The 17,995-nt window shown below is 32.0% G+C and overlaps 2 protein-coding genes across 3 annotated transcripts in view; one reads left to right on the top strand and one right to left on the bottom strand.

The window, feature by feature from the left end:
* Window positions 1-7,073, top strand: part of LOC106102657 (protein tramtrack, beta isoform-like) — a 241,060-nt gene extending 233,987 nt beyond the window's left edge. The window contains exons 5-8 of one of the 2 annotated variants that reach the window (XM_013282198.1): window positions 4,475-4,855; window positions 5,400-5,696; window positions 6,191-6,376; window positions 6,817-7,073. In XM_013282198.1, the coding sequence (XP_013137652.1) occupies window positions 4,475-4,855; window positions 5,400-5,696; window positions 6,191-6,376; window positions 6,817-7,004 (1,052 nt within the window). In that variant the 3' untranslated portion in view covers window positions 7,005-7,073. The remainder of the gene's footprint in view (window positions 1-4,474; window positions 4,856-5,399; window positions 5,697-6,190; window positions 6,377-6,816) is intronic. The other variant, XM_013282199.1, reaches the window with a different exon arrangement.
* Window positions 7,074-15,662: 8,589 nt separating this feature from the next.
* On the bottom strand, window positions 15,663-17,771 carry LOC106102756. The gene is made up of 2 exons (XM_013282326.1): window positions 16,828-17,771; window positions 15,663-16,200 (listed from the first exon to the last, which is right to left on the bottom strand). The coding sequence occupies exons 1-2, from the start codon at window positions 17,045-17,047 to the stop codon at window positions 15,968-15,970; spliced, it is 453 nt and encodes a 150-aa protein (XP_013137780.1). The 5' UTR covers window positions 17,048-17,771; the 3' UTR covers window positions 15,663-15,967.
* Window positions 17,772-17,995: the final 224 nt, after the last annotated feature.

The raw sequence follows: 17,995 nt of genomic DNA, 5'->3' as shown, positions 1-17,995 counted from the left end.
ACTGATTGTCACATTACTTTTGTCCCATTTAGCCACGTTTGAAGGTCGCGTGTCTCGATAAGAGAACGCTGCCGCAGTTCAAAGAGCAATGTGACGTCACACATCCCAAATATACGCTGAAAAATGCACGTGTTCCGTAAATATCAGGAAAAAACATATATGTGGTTATGTAAAGTACAAAGGTCAACAGCAAAGGATTTTCCTAATATTTATGTGGTTCCCGTTAACAGTGCAAAATGCTTACATTAAACTAGTATTACAAAATTCAAAATTTAGTTATGACAGTTTATTATTTCAGTATAATCCCGCTCTGTCCCAAGATGAGAACAAAAAGTTTCATCCGTCCCACCTTTTGCGACGAGGGGACGGTTGGAACATATTTTATATCATAACGGGTCCATCTGTCATCTTGTTGGTGATAGTGGAAGTAAAAGGTGGGACGGATGTAACTTTATTCTCACGTGGGAACAGTGCGGGGTAGCGGTTGGGAATGATCCTGTAATCCCACCCGGACGGAAGGTAAATGCGCACAGGGATGTGTTCCACGCTGCGTCGAGAGCTAAAATTGTCTTCCATAATGTGTTTGAATTGTGTGCCATCGTTATTTTATTACAATAAGAGAACGAACATAAGATAAACTGGTAAATAATTCGATCTATCTACGATTTGTTAATCTACATTTTTGACTATCTATCAAACGTAAGTTGCTTTATTTGAGTAAAGTATTTTTAGTCCTTGATTCAGTACAAAACTGTCACGTATTTAATTTTAGGTCTTTTCAAAAAGTGTGCGCACTTAGACATCTGTATTCACGAAAAAAATATTTTTTGTATAATATGCAAAACTATTTTCATGCATTTTCCTTGTTATAAGTATATTCAATTTTTTTATTGAATTATCAAACGACATATGCTATCTCGTATGTTTTACGGATGTACCTTTGATCAGTCAAAGTCCAAATATTCGGTGATTAGCGAAGATATATGAACACGGAAGGTAGAGAATTTTCTACTACAATTGCTTCGATTATGTTATCGAAGATTTTTGAAAATGGGGATTTTGTTACCAAAGTCAATAATGACAAAAAAGTCATAAATCTTTTAATTTGAACTAAATGGATAGTTAGGATATAGGTTTGATAGTTTCGAAGTTTTCCACAGTGTATGCCAATTAAAGCTGTTTTGTATGCTGGATGATAATTCTACTTATTTCTTCCGATCACTTTATAATACAAGTTGGGAAGGGGAAGGATTTGGCAGTGGAATGGTGTAGATTAAAAGAAAAACATCCGTTCTCTGAATATCTCCTCTTACCTTAAAAGGTAACGCATCTCAAACCTTCTTATAGATGTCCAAAGACAAATTTCAGTTCGCCATTTTAACATTATATGGACGCTTTTGTGGTTAAGGATCCCTCCTTAGGCAAAGGATCGCCTAAAGTTATAAAAAAATCGTTTATTTTAACTAACCATACATCTATTTTGTTTTAGCATCATACATCCAAATGAAGAATGGGACAAAGCTTCTAAAATTCAATGGGTACACATACAGGATATCTCAATACGTTAAAGGTAGTCAATATCAGTTTCAGAGATGGTACTGTTCGTCGCGGACATACCATGGTTGCCGTGCATCAGTCAAATGTAGCGGCTCTGCCATTGTCGGATACTACAACCAACATAACCACGGAAAACCAACCCTTATACTGTACCCCAACGGGACATATGTAAAAATTAATGCTAAACCAAATCGTCATCGCGAACTCACTATACTTGAGTGACTACGACGTCAACCACACTGGTTCAGTTGACTTCCTTTGAATTTCTTCGCTGAGTGCAGGTTGCATCACGATGTTTTCCTTCAGTAAAAAGGTTAAATTATGTACACATGAAATACGAAAATCGCATTGTTTAGTCAAATGCTTAAACCACTAAACAACCGACGCTCGTTTAATCATGTAAAGCTGTTAATTTGATCATATTATGTTTAATGATTATAATAACTTTATTAAATCTACCCATGCGATTAAATGTACTTAAAGTCTCAATTTTTTTTTAATTTTCAAAAGTGTAGAAAATTTGGGATAGGTCGCTCTACTCGTAACATCCTAAAATATGTTCCAAACTTAATTATTCATTTTGCTTTATAACACTTGTGTGAAAAGTGAGTATTTTTATCATTGTTTTTGTTGATTTTAATAAAATAAAGGAGTGGACTTTGGACTATGAAATTGCGTTTAATTTAAAATATGTACAAAATTATATCCTGAATTTGAAAAAAGATCTAAGACTTCAATGTCAATACTTTAATTTTAGTAAATAATGAATATTTTCTTCTTTTTATTCATTTAATATGATTAAAACCGTTATATAAAAGTTCAATAACCTAATCTGTTTATCATTTTTAAATTTTGTGAAAACCTTTTACCTCTTACTACTAACGCCATCTATTGAAGATCATATGAAACGTTGAAATAAATAATTATTACACAAACACGTTATAAAAGTGGTATTGTATTTTAAGGTTGATTCAGTTTTAATTGAAAGAATGAATATAGTGACTGGGACAATCCTAGAAATTAATTAACAACATTTGTTTTAGGTCCTTCGTTTACTACGTCTAAAAGAGGAAATCCTATGATCCGAGTAGGATCATACAGATTCATGAGACAACGTGCTCTAGGAGAAAAAACGAGATGGGGGTGTCACTATGCCAGGTTTGGATGTAGAGCGGCATTTTACACTGCAGGAGATCAAATTGTAAAAGTTTCCGGTGAACATAACCATGATATGGGCCAAAAACCAACAAAAGTTAATCGCAGTAATGTAGGCAAACGCATCAATTCCAAACAAGACAAATAAAAGCTGTTTAATTTTTTAAGTTGATTGTTACTTTAACATTTATGGCTAAACCAAGAATATAAATATCGGATAACAGTGCTTTGATTACTTTGACTACTTTTGACGAAGGTTTTTATATTTCTGGTTTATCTAAACATTAAGACATTTTTTTTCTTTGTATCTGTTGTAATTAGTTAAAAAGTGTTTAATAGATAATTAAAGATTTAGGTGTAATTTAGTAAAAATACCTCGATGTATTAACATTTATTGATTTGTTCGAAATAAACATTTTTTCACTGATTTCTGCTCTTTATCTTTTATTTACACGAGATTTTATGATCAATGAGTAAAGAATCTGTTGTTTTGTTGAAAAAGTTTAAATTTTAGTAACGAAACGGAACGCAACATTACGGTAACGTCACAATGACAGATGTGGTGCGTCATCTGTCTTTCGTCTTGGTGTTTTTCTTTTTCCCGTGTTTTGAGTTTATTACAAACTTTTTTTTATACATTTCTAATTAAATGTTTTTTTGCGTGACCTTTTAACATTACATAAAACTTCACGCGATTAAATCATGCAAATTAAAGTAGTTTAATTTAGGTTGGACAATAACAAAACACGAAGAAAATGTGTTGATTTTGAGTATTTAACAGCTTTAGAGGAATAGTTTGATGGTTTAAGTGGTTAGAAATTAAAAGTTTAACGTATTTCCAGGTGAAGATTTAGTGCAATGTGTGCCTACGAGGAAAGGTCATCATATATTGTTTAAAGGTTATACATACACTTTCAAGAGTAGACTACAGTGTGGCGCGGAACAGTGGTGTTGTTCATACAGACAGAAGACGGGTTGCATTTCTATGATTAATATGCAAGCGTACGGTGTTGAAGTGCTAAGAGATTTTCATAATCACAAAAAGCCAATGTTTTCGGATGGTTTCTAATGACACTAATTTAATATGTAGTATTATTGCTTTAAGGAACTCGAAACTAATGATCTCTTACACATTATTTAATGACATTAAGTAATACAATATACAAAGTACTGTAGGAATGTATACTAAGCAATGATTTGATATAAATTGTCTTATTACTTTTTATATATCAATTTAAGTTCAGCATTTACTAGCACATATTTATTATTAGTCATAATTTTACAAGCTCTCATAGGTAAATTTGAAAATTTAGCTTCAAATGTATTATTAAATAAAACATAATTAAACAAGCTAGAAAATTGTTTCATTTTGATACTGAACTATCTTAAATTAAAAACTTGATGCATTGTTCTGGTATTTTATTTCAATACCCTTTACTTAATCATTAACTGAGGCTATATTCTTCTTTTAAACAACAAAAATAAGAGTCTGAGAAATATTTATCGACAAAAACATTTCCTTCACTAATTATGCTTTTTAAATGTATGGAAAATATAACTATTGTCCCTTTAAAATTTCTGTACATTTGAATAGTTTGGTAAATCAATGTTAAACATAGAAAATTTCACATAACTAACTTAAATATAACATATTCTATGCCACTACATTTTCTTTGTAAGACTCGCCACACAAGTTAATGCCAAAGTTGTTGGAATGTATCCCAAACTGTATACATTTTAATTAAATAAAATTTAATTACAGATGTGTTGCCAGAATGGGTTTCAATATATTTCCTGAAAATTTCAGAAGATGAACAAAAATGTAATGTATGTGAAGTGATTATTGAATCGGATGAGAAATCTTTGAAACTCTTCCATCATATTAGAGATAATCATAAAGAGGTACATGATATACATAAAAATAGTACCGAAGGTGCGGTGGGGTTTCAAATTGAATTCCTCCATTTGCTGAAAGACGATGATCCAAAAACTCAACCGATGGTACTTGGACCGGTTTGTGAAACAATGATAAGTGAAAATAAAACCGAAGATAAGAGTGTAGAAGATAATGGAGATTTGCAATTCGTTTTGATACCAACTAAAAAGAAAACTAACAAGAAGGGACCAAACCGTATGGTGCATGGTAAGTAACATAAAGCTAGAACCTAGTTTGAGAAAAAATTAGGGCATATTTCGATAGATGTCCCTACTGTAGGGTTTAAAGTCTACCCAAGTTTGAGGTGACTAGGCCATAATCAAGCAATGCTAGCCCAACGCAGGTTGACTCCACACCTACTTGAATTTCTTTGCAGAGTACAGGTCACATCATGATGTTTTCCTTTACTGTTAGTTATCTTACTTCTTACTTATATTATAAATGTGAAAGTTTAGATGGATGTATGGATAGATGGATGTTTATCAGACTTTGTAGCCTAAACGGTTTAACCAATTTCGATAAAATTTGGCATTGATGTAGAGGATAGTCTGGAAGAACACATTGGCTATTCACTTTTGTTTTTTTCAATTGCACGGACGGAGTCGCGGGCGAAAGCTAGTTGGGTAATAAATATGAAATTCTAACAAAAACTACACATTTGTAAAGGGTCAAACGTCTTATATTTTAAAAATAAATATGCTTTTTTTTCTACATATTGATGCAAATGTCATATCGATTTCTTTTTCCTCAGAAAACCGAAGACGAAGTTGGGTGTGGAAATATTTCAAGAAATTAAGTAATATAATATACCGTTGTACATTATGTAATGTTGTACTATCTATAAAGGCTTGTAACACAAACAATATGAACAGGCATGTGCGTGCCAGACATCCGAATATATACAAAACTGAAGTAGGAACGAGACTTGATTCAGATTCTGAAATTCCTACTGAAATGGACATTCCAGTAAGTCAGTCTACTCAGCAAATCAAGGTGGAAGATTCAAGCCTTATTGTAGAGGAAACAGATATGGATGATGCATATTATGGTAAGTTTGTAAAATGTAATGTCAAAGTTTAGCATATAAACATGTGAAGAGAAGATCAGAATGAGAGTGGAGAAAGTATCGAAGGATTGTGTGAAAAAGGATATGGGAGTAAGGGAGTGAATTCAGATATGATGGCAGATTTTAGCATTTAGCAGTTTTGTCTTTTTCCACTAATCTTACTAATATTATAAATGCGAAAGTTTAGATGGATGGATAGATGGATGTTTGTTAGAGTTTGTAGCCTAAACGGCTGAATGGATATCGATGAAATTTGGCATAGATGTAGAGGATACTCTGGAAGAACACATAGGCTACTTACATTTGTTTTTTTAATGCCGCGCGGACGGAGTCACGAGCGAAAGCTAGTCCTTTATAAATAGACATTACTACGAGTATGTATCTCTAGAGTATGTCCACGGATCTTGCTAAAATTTGGCATAGATGTAGAACATAGTTTGGAAGACATAGGTTAACTAGGCTAATTATTTTTGCAGAGGCTTTGGGTCAGAAACAACGACGCAGCTGGGTGTGGTCGTACTTCAACCGCGTGTCTAAAACATTAGCGCAGTGCAAGTTGTGTAACAGAAACATCTGTCACGGTGGAAACGCGACCGGCAACATGAACAGACACCTCAAGATGGTACATCACAAGACGGGAGGTGAGGGAAGCTTTACAATAGGTATTATAATCATTTATTTAATTTCACAGAATTATAAAATAGATCTTTAAGAGTTATGTTATATTGTTTTATTTTTTTAATTAGCAAAGTAGTGGTGCTCATATTTATTTTATTCCTAACTTTTGTCTATGACTCTGTGTGCATGGAAATTAAAAAAACAAAAGTAAGTAGCCTATGTGTTCATGAAGACTATGCTCTCTACCAAATTTTATCGAGATCCGTTCAGTAGACATCCATCCATCTAAACTTTCGCATTTATAATATTAGTAAGATATATAATCTTTTCCTTAAGTTTCTTTAACTTCAGTTTATAAAAACCCAGCCTTTTTATATTGTATTTCTCTAAACATGTCACAGATTATGGAAATATTTATGCTTTTCGAGTTTTCACTTTAGCCCACAGTATTATTGCTTTATGTATATTGCTTTTTTGTTCGCAGAAGACAACAGTTGGGTTTGGAAAGTCTTCGATTGTATGGAAGATGATTTTTATTCATGTAAAATATGTCAATATAAATGTATGAAGTTTGAAGATATGGAGAGAAATGTCGGCTGCATTATGGAACATCTGAAAATAGAACATGGCGTCGTGTCCGGAGATCAAATTGTAATCGATCCTGATTACTGAGGGTATTTGTGATTTTTTCATTAATAAAATTTTAATGTACATATGTTTATTAATACAAGCGTATTTTTCTTTTATTTGATCTCTATTGTATTTGGAGATATTTAAATCAAGTAGCTTCAATGAATTCAGATTTTTCATACTACCCTACACATTTTAACTTTTGTATTATAATTATTAATTTTGGTTTTTAGTTTTTGTATATTACTAGGATTGTATAGTGTGGATTACATAAAATAACCATTACTTTATTATTAACTATTAAAATAAATTATAAATCTTTTAAAATACTGAGGTAGTTTTGTTTTATTTCTACTCAATATTTTATTTGTAAACTAGTGTTTATAGATTTCAATTCTGGTAAATTGAGTGTTTGTTGACATTGAAAATGCTTAACCTAGAGGGTAGGCAGAGACATCTCTCTTTTTTAGGAAATGATCCAAATAAAACATATAAGTTTTGACTAGTTTTATTCTTTTACAAACATCAAATTACACATCAAAAGATAATTTCCTATATATGAGTAATTTGGCAAATAACATACATCCCTAGATGTGGGTAACTACGTACACAACCTTAAAAATACAATTTTTATGGATTTACTCGACATTAAATAAAATAAATATCCATAAATAAACATCTGATATGTCTCTAATGAATATTTACATAAATTTCAACTGCATTGTTAATTCGTCATTTAAGGAGATTTAATTATTCTAAGATACATTATTAACCATTTGTCTCTGAGTGTGCCAAAGGATATATTAATAAATAAAATCTTTGTTTTTATAACCTGTAATTTTTATCAAATACCCACATTATTGAACGTTAATTAGGCGGTATGTTAGAGGTAGACTAAATGGTATAAAAGATTATGTAAATAATTTTGTTTTTTATATTGTTAATACAATAAAAACATGATAAAGAAATTATGGGCTTATTCAATTGTAATTTTAGATTATTTCGGATTTTTTTATTAATGAATATTTTAAATTTTATTGTCTATGTGAGGTATCTTATTTATTTTTCAGTGTATTACTGTTTTACAGTTCAAAAACTTATTTCATAGATTATTTTCAACATAAAGCAAAGTGTTTTAATTCGTTCAAATTACCACTATAATATACTTGTCACAATAAATACTACACTTTACAAATATCTTAATAACAATTATAAATATCAGCTTTACAAATAAATGTGGTATAAATTTAAACTTAGGAATAAACTAAGTATAACTTAACTATACCGCGTTTATTTGTACAGCTGTATATGTTTACATTCTGTAAATACAGAAGCAATATATCGGGTCAAAATCTAGATTACATATCATATAACTTGTTGATTAAAACTTGGCTACATGTAATATGTACATATGTAAATATATGAAAATGTTAATTCTATTTTAAATTGGATAAAAATAATGATTTACAAAGCAATATCTATGTTTTAGTTTTGTTTTTTAATGATTATTTCTGACTTTTAAAAATGATAGATTATTTAAACATTTCAAGATAACATTGAGGGTCAACCCTATAACAAAATCAATGTATAACAAAGTATTTTGTACCAAATTGTTGTATTTGTCTTATTAAGAAATTGTTTCTAAATAAGACATAATTATTTTTACATATATATAGTTAAAACCTTCACATATATCTATGTTCTACATACAAAAGTTTATTATTTTTTTATAAAACATCAATATTTGTGTATATCAAAGAATCCAAACCTAAATGTTACATAAACAGCATGAAAATACAATTATTATTTGCTATGATTCGTATTTGATTTTAAGATATCCTTGAATTGTTTACAAATGTTTGGACACCCTGTATTTGATCCTGGTTTTCTCTAGTATAAAATCCAATTGCCAGTAAACTGTTAAATACCCAAACCCAATAACTTTGAGATAGATTAAATTATTTTGTACGGAGACAAAGATCGGCCACTAAACGATAGATCATATATTCTATACCTACTATATATATAAAATCGCCCGATTTTATTGGGTTCAAGCTTTAATAAACAATTCAATACATAAAATGTCAAAAACCTAGTAAGTTTAAATTGAAAAATAAACCAAAACATGAGATAAAATTCTCTTGACAGATACAGTATGATGAAAAATTCGACAAAAAATAAATTAAACCAATTGACAAATGAAAAATTACCAACAACTAAACATTAAAATAAGAAGTACAGTATGATATAAAATAAAATAAAACTTGTAAAGTAAGAATTACTTTTGTTTAACATTAGATATTTTGAATACATATGTAGATGCTAATTTAATACATTTATGTATACAATTCTAATATAAATAAATAAATAAATAGTCAAATAAATAACACTGGCAACATTCATGTTTAATCTATGAGGTAATAGTTTTTTTTTTATTTAAAGAGTTTATGGTTGTCTCTAGGACGGTGAGAAAAATGTACAAATATAATTAAATATTCGAAAACCTATAAGAATTCTTACCTAAATATTTATTGCGCTTTATTTTAGTAAATACAATATACAATACATGCTTATATTTTGTACTATTTCATTTATTCATGTTTCCTTAACTAGTTTTATATAAATAAAAAGAGTATTTTACACAACCTAAAGGGATAGAAAAGGCGGGAAAATTCGTAGCGTATATTTGAAAAAAATATATAAAAATATTGTCGAAGTATAAAGGGATACAATAGTTTTACACTGCCGGAGGTTTGGGTCCACAGTTATGAGTGCTTTGTATATAAACTATTCTGCCACGGTAAGTGTGTAGGGCGGCTTTACACCAGGGCCCTCGGGAGCATCGCCAACGGATCTTGCCGTTCCTAGCACAGCCATTGAATCTGAACCTATAGCCTCCAACATTAATGCCCATTTTCCCTTGCTTGCTGAGACAGTACGACGCAAAACAATCAATCCCAGTGCCGATTAACCCGACTGAAACAAATATTGGAGTTAAAATCATACGTTATAAAGGCTAACACGTTCAATGCCACTAACGAGGAGAGTTCACATATGTGGCATGGGACGTGTTGTAATAAATTTAACGTAACTAAATAAAACAAAAACAACTACATACCTAGTTCCTAATCTAAAGACAATATTAATACTTTTTAATATAAATAAACTAGTAATAATAATAATAAACATTTATTGTATAAGCAATAGGATGATCATATATACAATAAAACTCTTAGGGCCTGTCCCACCAAATTGTAAATTGTCTGATAACAATCCAACGCGTAAAATATGTGATGCAAATATCGGATTTCATTTCCTTATCTGACAGTGACGTCATTTTTAAACTATCTGGCCCTATCAACCAGTGGTGGGACAGGCCCTTACATCAGAGACTTAACAGAACAGGTTCCTTTATGTTTTAACATACTTTAAATTGCACAGGTTAATAAGTCATTAAGATACACTCGTACTAAATCACAGAAAGTGACACCAATTAGCGACTTTGAGTACGGCAGTTGTGCTCGGCTCAAATTATTTCAATACTGCATTATTTACAGAACTGGAAAGTATAAACCCTCACTCGAATACACTATGTGGATTATATTGTACATTTTTCTAGTTGTAAAGCGCTGATTAAGGCGGGACTGGAAAAATGTAAACCAGGCATTACATGTTCGTTTACAATACCATACATCTAATTTAACATTTCGTCTACAGTTAGATTCGGGCTGTCAAATCGGGGGAACGTCGTTGTCCACGTAGGGGGTCACAAATTTATCAAGCACGAGCGATACCGCAACAAGGTGCGCTGGACCTGCTGCCGTCGCATACAACTTGGCTGTCGCGCCAGCATTACTACGCTCGACGCCCTCATCGTCAGGTCCTTCCTCAACCACAATCACTCCTAGCATAATCCAGAGACTATCGAACTTTTTCTTATAAACCATTGTTTAAATTTTTATATTCCAAATTCAAAATTCCAAACCGCCAGTGTTCATTCAATAAAATATAGTTTTTTTTAGAATATAAGGTTATGTAGCTTCAAATAAACGAGGAATAAAGTTAAATTGAGTATTATATATTAGTACAAATTTTGCTTAAACTCAGTTTATTCCTAAATTAAACTTTATACCGCGTTTATTTATAAGGCTCATACATACAAAGATTAGATTTATCATACATACATAACTCACAATTAATTGAGTGCCTTATTGTGTTTTACTGGATTATGTAAGTAAAAGAATAAAATCAACTAATTCGTGCCTTTAAAGTGTTCTTAGCGTATTCAATGCGTTTGATGCAAGCTTTAAAATGACAATGTTATGTAAAATGTAATTAATATAAGTATATTTGTTAAATATATTAATAAAATATGTATTTGGGAATAAAATTTATTATTATTTAAGTAAAGTAATATGTAAGTTTTTCCTAGTTCGTTTAAAAACGGACCCACTTTCTCTTCGCGTTTGTTTCCTTTTGCTATGAACAAGTTCAACAAAAGACAGGACAAAAACGAAACAAAATACTGCGACTTCAATATTGTTTTGTTTTATTTCCGTTCTGTTGCAGCTTCACAGGCATATGCAAGGATCGTCTACACTAGGGTTGTAACGGAGGCCATTTGCGACTAAAGGAATAATAACTAAAACTACATTACTTTAAAATACAGATTCGTACATAACTACAAGATAAAGTTTATTATGCAAATATAGTGTATAACAATTATAGTTAGTTAAAGACGTAATTCAACCTCCGTTATAACTCCGCATAAGAAATAACGGAAGCGGAGTTAATATTTCTTGCGGAAGTTCCGCACTTGCGGATGCGGAAGCAAAGTTCCGTTACAACCCTTGTCTACACTATATATTCTATGATACTGAGATTTTGTTACCCATTGGTGTTTAGTGTATTCAATGATTGTGGGTATTATTCAGTTTTACAATATGACCATTCAACGTGATAGCGATGGCTCGGCACTTCGCGAACGTCTTGTTACAGCGCCATCTGATGCGGCCGCGTGTATTCGCGTAATGCTTCCCGAATTTATACTCTCCAATGTGCAGTATCTTTCTTCCATTCCACTCCGTAATTAGAACATTATCTAAAATTTTAAATATTTTTATTAAAATTAACATTATATTTATGCAAGCAATCGACCCCTTATTATACCGAAGTAACAGAGAAAAGGATGTACAGAATGTACCTTTTCTTTTGCATCTCCTTCTCTGCTAATCAATATAAAAATTGGGAAAAGAAAAGGACCAAGATTGGGTATCAGAAACATTATTCGTCAGATGTAATGTAGAGTAGTCTTCTATAAGATCGTGGCATTTCACCTAATTAGCAACAGATTTAGGGCCTGTACCACCACTGGATAAAATCTCAGATACCTTAATAATGACGTCACTGTCAGAGAAGGTAACAAAATCTGATATTTCCGTCGTATATTTTACACTTTGTACTGTTATCAGACAATTTATAATTTGGTTGGACAGGCTCTTAGTGTCTCTACTTTCATACCCTATGCTTGTCATTTTATTTCTATCGTCATAACCTCTGGTAGTCTAAATAAAATAACATTGAATTACTTTTTAATTCTTGATCAGCATTTATTGGAAAATATTGTTTCAATCACGTTTTAATAATCAGATCGCGAGATCCATGATAATAGTATTATTACTCTCTTACAATTATTTCAACTACATATTGGAATCAAAGTACTGTAACTAAACTAAATCTAAGAAATAGCAAAATACTGTTTTATAACTCTATCTTAAGGCATAACATCAGTCACTTTTATTATTATCCGGTGAATCTTTAGGAACATTTGGAACTGGCGTATTTTCTAAATGTGTAATTTCTGTTTGAGGCAATTTAAGTGCAGTATCTTCATTATTTTGATTATCATTTAAAACGTCAGTAACATTAACTGTGGCACAACTTTCTTTATCTTCATTACTTGTAACATCTTGTCCTGTATTACAATCTGTCACATTTATAATACTTTCTAAATATGAATTACTAAAAAGAGGATCTGTTGGTGAATTTTTCGCTTCATCGATAGAATTTTCTAGCCTGGCTGGTAAATCTGCGAACAGAAACTCATCTACAGCTGTTACTAGCTTAGATCTTTCTATTTCAGTTTCCTCATCATCAGATAATATCTCAATGGGTGCTTCATCTCTAACAACTTCAATCACGTCATCATCTGATTCATTTTGTACATTTGCTTCAGATGTAATTTCAGTTATAATCAAATTTAAGTTTTCATCATCTGTAAAATTAATAATTTACATGTTATCATTTAGTTGTCTTACTTTTCTTTACTTACTAAATCTAAATACATTTGATTCAAACTCGAACATCTACTGGGATTTTTGATGTAAAAATAAGTTTTGTTTATTATATCTTTAATATACAAAAGTGTTTCTTCACATATTGAGTAGTAATGTTAACAGAATATTAATACTTAAAAAAATTACGATGTATTTCTGTATTCTTGGTCCTTGGAGCCGAGATTTTTCGTCAGTTGTACAATTTAATGATTATGTTCACCAATCACCGCAACCACTTCTAGTTCTTTACCCAATGTCTTGATTCTGACAGGACAAGTAATTGCGCAATGATAGTAGTATTTACAACACCACGTCTTTTTTCCCGCAGCTGTTGTTGTTCTAAGATTGTACACTTGACCTTCATAGTTAAGAATCTCGCCGCCTCTTCGAGATTTACTCACATATTTCCCAGTACCTGTAAATAATTTGTATTAAGTGACTTTTATTGCATCGATTTATCGATCGATTATTTTACTTGGTTATTGTTAATTAACCAAATTAAACTACAATTAAAATTATAAAATGTCATTTAACACGTATTCAAACCAATAATATCTTGGTACTGATATTAATAACAATTAAAAACATCAATAAAAACTGTTACAATTATTTTGAAAGAAATAAAGACCATTATTGATATATTAAAAAAAGTAGTAAAAGCTTTATTGTCTCTTTTGTGTACATTTTATGGAAGCCTTGGCTCTTATAAGTGTAACAGGAGCCATTCCCTTTAAATGTTTTAATTTCTAACATAATCATTCTCTCAGGGCGGATGGGTGTGCTCCACGTCACCGAATGTATACAAGTCTTGTACACTATTGGCGAATGCTTTGCATTTCATTGTAACTCTTTTAGAACAGTACCATAACACTTTGCCGGAAGTGAAAATACTTTGCAACTTGTAGCTATATCTGTGGAACAACAGTGTTGGGTGTTTACCACGTCTGGACGGCAATAGTAGAACTGAAATTATATTAATTGGTTTATACAAGTTAAAATAAAAAGTGTGACACTCAAGGGAGGAGTACGAATCGAATAACATCTCACTAGTGAAAATCTATACTCGTAGTACTTTAGGCTACGGGAGGGTGACCTTCGATTTGTGGCTGATGGAATTACCGTACGTAGAAAACCCAATTTTACTATCTTATTTATTTATAATGGCAACCCAACATATCGACATATCATTTTACTATTGTTAGGGATATTAATATGGGAAGGTTTAGATAAATGGATGTTTGTTAGAGTTTTCTAGCCTAAACTGCTAAACGGATTTCGACGAAATTTGACACAGATGTAGAGTATAGTCTGGAAGAACGCATGTGCCACTTGCTTTTATCTTTTTAATTCCACGCCGAAGGAGTCACGGTCAAAAGCTAGTTGTATTATAAATGTAGTTGTTCGATGGATGGGTGTTTGTTATTATATCTACATGACAGCTTAACAGACCTCGGCAAAATATGGCATTAATATCTGTATCATAATCTATGTTCGAATAGTTTGGAAGAACATAAAAGCTACTAAATAAGTTTTGCTGGAGTGACAGATTTTTTCGTAACTGAATTGCCACAGTTTGCCTTGAAGAGGCACTAACAGATTGACCAGACTTGAGGTGGTGGAGTAACTAAGCTCGAGGTCTCTCTTAGAAGCCTCGGAACGGGCCTATTCGTTATTATTATCGGATTCGGTGTCCGCCGAGCTCTTAGATAGCTTCGGTTGACGTTCCATGGAATGACTAGGCACAACAGCCTTCGAGAGGGGACCTCTGCTTGGGCTATTGCTCAATAAAGGAGTGACAAAGTCGCTGTCATTAGCTAGTACATAAATACATCTACATACGCGTGGACTAACAGGGTATTTTTTGAATAAGTAAATTACATTCCAACTAAATATATTCATAACAAATGAGGTTTTTTAATAGAATATTTCACTGAAACTCGAGGTCTTCCATAGAATTCGTCTTAAATAATCATTGATCTTGAGGCGTGTTTAGATCTATTTATTGATACCTCTAAGTTTGGGTATTTTGATCCAAGCCCCACTCTTCAGTTGTGTGCATTGTGGTGGCTCGTGATTATGTTCTTGATTGCCGCAGTAATAAGAGCCCTGGATACTTTTAACGCGGACCTTGCATCCAAAGCGGCGACTGGAACAGTACCAAATGATATCCCCTGATGACAACGTACATTGTCTTTTGAATGTATAGTTCTTGTATAGCAGCAATTGATGTCTTCTGTTTGTCGACAAGAATTTGACTGTGAATGTATTAATCTATTATTATTATTACAAAATCAAATATTTCAACACATGTTCTCGAAAAGGTCGACATCACTATAAATCAAATAATTTCTATTAAAACAAACCATAGAGTTCATACTATTTTATTGAATTGATGAAGATTCAACAAATACATTTAGAAAGCCAAAATTCATTATAGAAATGATTACTATCGCTCAAAATAATTTAATTTAACATATCTATGTTACTATACATTACAACTTTATGAGGGTGGAGGTACACCGTTAGAGGTAGACCTAAAAAATTATGAATGGGACGTAAAAGGTGTTATGATTAAGAAGAGAGTGACTGAGATGGATGATAGTAACTCTATCATGATCTATGATGATCAGATGGGCTGACTCTACAGGAGTAGGATAAGGTAGATGGCGTCTATGTTACAATCCATCGACCCGTACTCGTTCTAAACTTTGGTGCGTCATGGTTGTGGTCTCTCACGCATATAATTTCTTCATCATCTGCCAGACAGTACGCCCTACAACCCTTATGTACCATAACACATCGCCAGAATGTTTTTCCATTGTGATTTACTCTTATTCGTTTATACACGTAATCACTACACACCATCAGTGGGTTTTTTTTCCCCGTTGATATATACGTTATCTCTGAAAACAGAATGTAAATTGAAGAATAACGGCCAAGTTAGTATCAAAACATTTTAAGTTCAAGACACAAATTGGAACGTGCTCATGCAAAAATAGATTCGAAACTGGGCCAGCATTTACCAATGATTAACCCTTTACTAGCTTTGGGATCAATTAATTTTATTTCATAAATTGCAAACAACCAATATATTTCTTTACAATAAATATTGCATAACAAATAAATCTGTGTATCTTTTATATAAAAAAGTAAACTAAATGACTATCAATACAGCCAAAATTAGGTACTCTGTCTGGAACGTGAAATTTGGCATAGACATTTTTATTACAACGTAGACGCCCACTAAGAAAGGTTTTTTCTAAATTCATGTCAATTTTAATCTCATGAAGGTTCGGAATGGGGGCTTAAAATTTGTAGGGATAGAATATTCCTTTCATAATATGACGTAAATGTTAACTTAAACATTTATTAGCTTTTTTCAAATTTTACCTCCAACAGTCTTAAAAGGGTCAAAGTTTGTGTCTAGAATTTATTCACCTTCTAACAATCTAAAGGAGAAATAATTCCTAGAAATATTTACTTCTCCTATACTTTAGGATAGATAGGATAGGATACTTTCATTAGGATACCTTCTTTGCTCCGGAATAGAGTTGGTCTTTCGTGATTGTGTAAGTTTTTAATCAGTAAAATGCCTTCTCTTGGATCTTCAGTTTTCGTTTTCACATAGACCCTGCATCCTGAATACCACTTGGAGCATCTCCATTTCACTTGACCTTTCACCAGGAGTTGGTACCTCTTGAACGTGTACCCGCGGAACATAAGACAGGCGTGCTTCCTACCTGGCATCATCTCCAAATCTAGAAAGCCATACTTCTATATTATTTTTATATTCAATAACAGTTTATAACATACTATGCCATTAGCATATTTAGAGCGTGTATCTTCGACTAAACTAGCACACAACTGTTGTGCGATGGTCGACTGTTTCGCAGTCAATTCAACTGTTTAGTTGCATAACTAAACCGAGTAGTGTACGTACCTTTATAAAAGCTCATAGGAATCAAAGCGAGACTAAACAATTGTGCGATAGTTTAGTTTCGAGTGTGCGCACGTTTAGTATGAAAAATAACTCGTTAGAAGTGTTTATAGTCGGTACCAGCTGAATTAGCAGCCGATACAGAAACTTAATTTCTTATCGTGATTTCCAAAGAAACATTAAAAAAACATAGAAACGATTTATTTAAAAAAATGCCGTAAAATAATGTCTGGTTTACATTTAACCACTACAGTTGGATAGTAGCGGACTGTTATCCAGTAACAGTCAGAAGGTAAATTATACCAGTTATATGTCAACGCTTATTTTGAGCCCTACTACTACTACCTTACAGTATTGGCAAAATGTCTAATAACATAAATTTCTTCTTCATCCATTTTTTTTTATTGATCCTAAATTTTCACTTAATGTTTTACAAGTATCGACAGCAAAACGTACTTCAATATTAACAACGTTAAAAGTGACTGAAAGTTTTATGAATAAAGTTTAATTAGTCTCCCATTTATTACATACTAACTGTTCCCGTGCGGCTTCATCCGCATGAAATTATGAAAATTTTATTTTATTGTTTACATTTGTCAAATTATCAATAGCAAATGTCAAAATGACATGACATGACATGACATGACATGACATGACATGACAAACTTTAGCAATCTTTCTTTCTTGATGTTGGCAGCAACTTATGGTCTCTTTCCCACATTAGGGTTTTTATTCAAAATATTAACCCCCTAAATTTAATG

Source organism: Papilio polytes, unplaced genomic scaffold (assembly GCF_000836215.1).
Source record: "Papilio polytes unplaced genomic scaffold, Ppol_1.0 DF823912.1, whole genome shotgun sequence".
Taxonomy (NCBI): Eukaryota; Metazoa; Arthropoda; class Insecta; order Lepidoptera; family Papilionidae; genus Papilio; species Papilio polytes.
Note: the sequence above shows the minus strand (reverse complement) of the source record. Positions and strands in the feature narration are given on the sequence as shown.

Bases quoted from the DNA above. Each gene is read 5' to 3' on its own strand.
- LOC106102756 (XM_013282326.1), bottom strand. From the start codon at position 17,047: ATGATGCCAGGTAGGAAGCACGCCTGTCTTATGTTCCGCGGGTACACG. The intron at 16,201-16,827 runs GTATCCTAATGA...TTCTGTTTTCAG, and splicing joins TCTATTCCGGAGCAAAGAAG to AGATAACGTATATATCAACG.